The following is a 6,128-nucleotide window of genomic DNA, read 5'->3' on the forward strand; positions in this document are numbered from 1 at the left end:
CAGGTCATGATCCTGGAGTCCCTGGATCGAGTCCCGCATCGGGCTCTCTGCTCAGCGGGGAGTCTGCTTCTCCCTCTGACCCTCCCCCCTCTCATGTGCTCTCTCTCATTCTCTCTCTCTCAAATAAATAAATAAAATCTTTAAAATAAATAAATAAAAAAAGAAAATATCGTCAGTCTATTAATGATAAAATAGAAATCTTGCACTCAGACAGGTCCTCTAGAATACTGTTTTCAGGGGGAGAGTTTACTGAGAGACATTTAATAAATGGAGAAAAATCGGAATAGTAGAGATGAGTTATTCAGATTGTCCTACGTACCAGTAGTTGTCTGATCACTATACTGTACACCCGAAACTCATATGTCACTCTGTGTGAACTATACTGAAGTAAAAAAAAAAAAATAGTTGTCTGAAATATGATCTTTAAAAGAAAACAAAATACATTTTAGGTTGGGGAGGGCAAATTCCGCCAACTGCGAAAAACAGGAAGTTTACCCCTACCCCGTGACAAAGGTCCAGGAGATCGTTTTCTTCTTTCGGGGCCGTTTGTCTGCTGACGCTTCTGTGGTGGGCTTGGTGACCACTGGCTTGAGGAGAGAATCTCCTACAAAATCCAGGAGTCTTTTTTAGCCCCTTCATCAGCCTGCTGAGACCTCAGAAGCAGTCAATGCTGAGACCTCTACCAGTAGCTGACCTCCAGTCAGAAAAGGACTCTAAGGCAGGGGAAACTCTGGCCCAGTCCTCAGCCTCCCTGCTCATGGCCCTGGCCTGACACCCCAATGGAAGGCCATGGTCCCCAGGGACACTCACGGGCAGAAGGAGCACATGCCACACCAGGACGTCCGCATCATCGCTGGACAGGTTCCGCAGGTACGGGGGAAGCTTCTCCTGAAGATCCTCCAGCTCCTGCAGGAGGCACAGCGGTGGGCATGGGGCTAGCCTCCCCTACTTCAGCTGCCCATCCGCCTGTCCCAGCAGCAAGCTGTCTCAGGTCCCAAAAAGGAACCCCTAGAGACAGATGCTGGCCAAGTCAGAGCCCTCATTTACTGAGCACTTAGAATGTGCCAGGCACAGGGGCGCCTGGGCGGCTCAGTTGGTTAAGCGTCTGACTCTCGATTTCGGCTCAGGTCACGATCTCAGTCAGGGTCGTGAGACTGAGCCCTGCAACCAGCTTCCCACTCAGCAGGGAATCTGCTTCTCTCCCTCTGGCCCTCCCCCTGCTTGCACACACACTCTCTCTCAAATAAATAAATAAAATCTTTAAAAAAAAAAAGGTTTATTTATTTGACAGAGAGAGAGTATGAGAGAGCTCAAGGAGGGGGAGTGGCAGAGGGAGAGGGAGAAGCAAGCTCTCCACTGAGCAGGGAGCCCGATGTGGGGCTCCATCCCAGGACCCTTGGATCACGACCTAAGCTGAAGGCAGACGCTTAACCGACTGAGCCACCCAGGCGCCCCAATAGATAAATCTTAAAAAAAAAAAAAAAAAAAGAATGTGTCAGGCACAGTGCTGAGTGTTTTAAGTGACTTATGCGCCAAGTACCAAGTACCAAGCTCTGTAGGTACTAGTTGGGGAGGGAAGATGAAGATCTTTGTTTCCAGACATTATTACTCTCTTTGGAGCCTTTCCTCCTAAAGCCACGATACTACACGACACCTCTGTCCTTTTGCTCTCTTCCTGGAGACACCCAAGGTCCTAATTCTCGTCCTCCCTCCCTTCTTCCCACGGCACCCACTGCATGTCCAGCATGAAGACAGACCCGTCCAGTGCTCATGGCAGAGAGGGCAGCAAAGAGAGACTCCTCCAGGCCAGGGCTGGGAGAGGGAGATGGTTCAGGCAGACTGCAGCAAAGGAGAACGCTACACACCAAGCAGAGAAACAAGGGGACAAGGAGTGACTCACATGCCCACCCCTGCCCCCAGATGTAGCCCAGTGACCGGGACATCACTTCATTCTCCCTCCAGCCCATTACAGAGCATCTTCTATTGACGGCTTGAGTGAGAAGGGCCCAGCCCTCAAGACCTTCCCTGGAGTAATGGCAGAAAGGTGAATATGACTATGTGAAGGTGTGCGGATACACACTGGGGAAGAGGACAGGGGAGCACTGAGCCAGGCCATGCAGAGTAAACAGGAGTCCGCCATGCAGAGAAGGGGAGAGGCACCAAGGCAGAGGGCCCAGTGAGACCAAATATGTACAGTGTGCCCCAGGCTTACTAGTTATTGATGGAAAAGGGTTCCGTGATCAAGCACATTGGAAAACATAAAGCTAAAGTGTATTGTGAATCTCCAAGATGTGAGCCCACAGCATGCAGTACTTCTCAAACATATCTGACCAAGGAACCCCTCTTCCCTTTTGGGGTCCATCCTGTAGGACAACAGATCTTTTCTTTGGAAAACCAAACAACAACAATAACAAATATAAAGACATTCGAGGGCAAGTCATATTCCTCTGGAACACCAAATGGGTATAAACCATTGGTTTTCAGGGCGCCTGGGTGGCTCAGTTGGTTAAGCGACTGCTTTCGGCTCAGGTCATGATCCTGGAGTCCCTGGATCGAGTCCCGCGTCGGGCTCCCTGCTCGGCAGGGAGTCTGCTTCTCCCTCTGACCCTCCCCCCTCTCATGTGCTCTCTCTCTCTCTCATTCTCTCTGTCTCAAATAAATAAATAAAATCTTTAAAAAAATAAATAAATAAATAAACCATTGGTTTTCAACCAGAGGCAATTTGACCCCACCCCCCAGTGGACCTTGGGCAATGCCTAGTACTATTTCGGGTTGTCATAAATTGGGGGAGTGCTATCAGAATCTAGTGGGCAGAGGCCAGGGATGCTGACAGACATCCTACAAAGAATTATCCAGCCTCAGGTGTCAACAGTGACAAGGTTGAAAAACCGTGGTATAAACAAAGGCAGACAGAAAGCTCAAACCCAGTCCACAGTACGGGAGGGGCTTTTCAGACTGTGGACCACATGAACTTTCTCTGCACCCCCAACATATAAACACAACCCTGGCCCCATCGCCTCTATCTCAGCTCGTACTCTGTCTCTGTTCATACCCACAAACTGCTTCTCGTGCCTTCTGCCCAGAGTCTACAAACCCTCAATTATTTTTCATTCCAAAAGTAGAAGCATCTGCTCCCAAGAGTCCTAGCTGCAGTATCATCTACGACTCTTTGGCAAGAATGAAGCCCTAAGTCAAACAGAACTCTAGAGAGAACATTTTCCCAACTTTACTATAACTGGGATTGCTTGGACTTTTCTGTTGTAGAAGAGCTCTCCCAAAAGATTCTGCAAGCCTGATGATATCGAAACACAAGCTAGGACACACGGCTCTTTCCTGAGGCCGGTGAGGAAGTCACCTGACTCAGAGGAAAAGAAAATGAAAGTAAAGAGGCTACGGGACAAGCCTGCGAGTTGCAGCCCCACCAACCAGGGCTCCAATTCCAGCCCCATCACTCCCTACTGGGTGACCCTAGACAACCTAGTTATTCTCTCTGAGCCTCAACGTCCTCATCTGTAAAATGGGGGTGTAAGACTTATCTCACAGAGTTGCTGTGGGAATTTTACAAACTAGAAGTAAGTGGCCTGGCATTTCGTGGTGCCAGTGTGATAAATACTGGCTCCTAGCTCTTTCCCGCTTGGCTAGAAGGACCTTCTGCCCCATTTTGTTGCTAAGCTCCAGATTTCAGTTCTTCTGGGCCGAGCCAGCTCTATGCCCCAATCTGAGACCCTCTATCTCGCAAAGGTGGAGGGGAGCCGGCAGCCCTCCTCACCCCCTTAAGCTCACCCCCACTCTACACACTGGAGGGGCGCTTCCGAGAGAGTCAAAGTCTGGGGCATGTCAGACGCATTTCACCATGAGTGCTCTTCCTTCCCCACCTATGCCCACCTCTGGGCTACACCCCAGTCCTTCAAACACCCTGGGTTTTCCCACCTCCTGGGGAGTTTGCCCCCTTCCCATCCTCCCAGACCTCATTTCAAATTGTGTTCCTGACTGGAGGGGCATCTGGGTGGCTCAGTCGGTTAAGCGTGGACTCTTGATTTCCACTTGCTGGGGTCACGATCTCAGGGTCGTGGGATCGCGCCCCAGCTCAGGCTCCGTGCTCAGCGTGGAGTCGGCTTGGGATTCTCTCTCTCAAATAAAAATAAATAAATCTTCAAATTGTGTCACTGATTGGAAAGAAAGCTCAAGGGGGATGGAGGGGGGGCAAGATTTGTGCTCATCTCTGCCTCCCTGCTTCCTAGAACAGGAGCCAGCACGTAACAGGCTTTCGACAACATTTGTAGAAGGAATGAGTGCGCGCCACCTACTCCAGGACGCCTTCCAGCTCCTCCTTGGCATCTTTTCCTCCTGAGAATACCCAGGGAACTTTGTTCCTGGCTCCTACTCAACACGCCATACTTCTCGGGACTCTAGAAATGTAGGTACCCAATTTCGGGGCGGGGCAGGAGCTGCTCCAAGGCAAAGACCTTGTTCTCATTACCTCTGTTCCTAACACACACACACACACACACACACACACCCCGCCCCCCGCCCCAGCAGAGCGCCTGGCTCCTGGAACCTTTCCAGCACCTCCGTGAGACGCATGCAATTGTTATCACAAGTTTCTGGCAGGAGAAAAGAAACCGAAACCAGTTCGGCTCAAGGAGAGCCGGCTCATCCCCATCCCCAGCAACAGCCCAGGGAGGCAGCGCAGCCCCGCTCGAAACCCTCCAGGCTTCCTCCAGCTCCAGCTCCCGCCCCTCTCGCAGACCCACTCCTCCTCCGGACGGGGCGGCGGTGACAGCGACAAATAACCGCGCTCCAAGAGCCAGGAGAGGGATGCAGGGGGCAGGGCAAGGGAGGCAAGGGGAGCCGTGAGAAAGGGGTCTCCGACCGCCGTTACCTTCGCCACCCGCTTGCAGGCAGTCATCTCGGGACCAAGCGTGGGGCGAGTTCCGCGCTCTCCAGCACTACTGAGCTCCGGCGCGCCCCCTCGGCGCGCCCCGCCCCCTGGAGCCCCGCCCCAGGGAGCCCCGCCCCCGCGGCGCCGAGGACTCGGGTTCCCTTGGTCCCGCGCGAGGGGCTGGGATCCGGGGACCCGTGCGCGCGCGGCGTTGCCTGGCCCCCCGCGCCCGCTGGGGGCGCCGTGCACCGGGCGGAGAGCGCTCCGGACGCGGCGCCGGTCCGCCCCTCCGGGTTTTAGCTGCAGCTCCGGCGCCCGCGGCCGCGCGGGACCCCGCATCCCCACGGGCGCCTCCGTGCCACCTGCAGGACACACTCTCCGTGTGTCAGCACAGGCTGCTCGCGGTGCCAGCGCAGCCCATCCGCAGGCCGCCCGCGGCCTCCGCCGTCAGACCGCCGCCCTGAGCCGCTCTAAGAGCCGCTTACCCGCCCTGGGCCCAGTGCCCCGTCTCTAAAACTGGATGGGGGATGGCTGGACGACATCCCCTGGCAGCTCGGCTCCTTTGTGGTGTCCAGCAGCATTCGCTGGTGGGACCGCAGGGACGCTTCTCCCAGGTGGCGGCTTGGGTGCAGAGCACCGCAAGGGGGCGCTGTTGGACCCATTCCTCTCGCTTTACGGGTTCCGTCCACAATTCATTCGGTGCTTGACTGGGTTTAATGTTTAGTGAGGGCCACTATGTGCTAATTTGGGAAACAGTTGGGTGGCGGGATCCCCAAGATGGACTTCAGGAGCCTCTCTTCGGGGGAGGCTGCTCGGCCTCCCTTATGGGCCTACAATGTGCGCCCCTCTGCAAGGGCAGAGACCATTCGCCTGGCCGGACCCTGAGACCACCATGGAATAGCAGCCCCCGAGCACGGAGCAGTATCTGGGGAAGAATCTCCTAGTAACACTGGACTCCTTGGGAGGACTGAAGTCATAGTCCTCTCTCCAACCAACCCCTGTCAAAAGTCCAAATGAGGAAGGAAATCGGCATATTTTGAGTTCTGAGCTCTGTACCCCACAATTAGATAGTTTTTATCTAATTGTGTTAGAACCAAGTAACTTCTTTGCTCAGATGCGGGATGCATTTGCAGAACGATTAATTCTGTTTAATTCAATTCAATAAACTAACTGAGCATCTTCTATATGCCAGAAGTGACTAGGAAACTGTCGGAAAGGTGAGGGAAGAAAGGCATTTGAACCTACC

The 6,128-nt window shown here is 53.6% G+C and overlaps 1 protein-coding gene across 1 annotated transcript; it reads right to left on the reverse strand.

The window, feature by feature from the left end:
* Positions 1-97: 97 nt before the first annotated feature.
* LOC102730191 (ubiquitin/ISG15-conjugating enzyme E2 L6) lies at positions 98-4,994 on the reverse strand. Its single transcript, XM_081809444.1, has 4 exons — positions 4,883-4,994; positions 811-906; positions 502-604; positions 98-382 (listed from the first exon to the last, which is right to left on the reverse strand). The coding sequence occupies exons 1-4, from the start codon at positions 4,907-4,909 to the stop codon at positions 378-380; spliced, it is 231 nt and encodes a 76-aa protein (XP_081665570.1). The 5' UTR covers positions 4,910-4,994; the 3' UTR covers positions 98-377.
* Between the last annotated feature and the right edge of the window lie 1,134 nt (positions 4,995-6,128).

The sequence above is a fragment of the Leptonychotes weddellii genome, unplaced genomic scaffold, assembly GCF_054177405.1.
Source record: "Leptonychotes weddellii isolate Sample4059 unplaced genomic scaffold, ASM5417740v2 HiC_scaffold_10004, whole genome shotgun sequence".
NCBI lineage: Eukaryota > Metazoa > Chordata > Mammalia > Carnivora > Phocidae > Leptonychotes > Leptonychotes weddellii.

What these genes read in the sequence shown, in the direction of transcription:
- LOC102730191 (XM_081809444.1), bottom strand. Translation starts at nt 4,909, where the DNA reads ATGACTGCCTGCAAGCGGGTGGCGAAG. An exon ending in CCTGCAAGCGGGTGGCGAAG is followed by an intron (nt 907 to 4,882) that starts GTAACGGCGGTC and finishes TGCCTCCTGCAG; the next exon opens with GAGCTGGAGGATCTTCAGGA. An exon ending in GGCATGTGCTCCTTCTGCCC is followed by an intron (nt 605 to 810) that starts GTGAGTGTCCCT and finishes TGGATTTTGTAG; the next exon opens with GAGATTCTCTCCTCAAGCCA.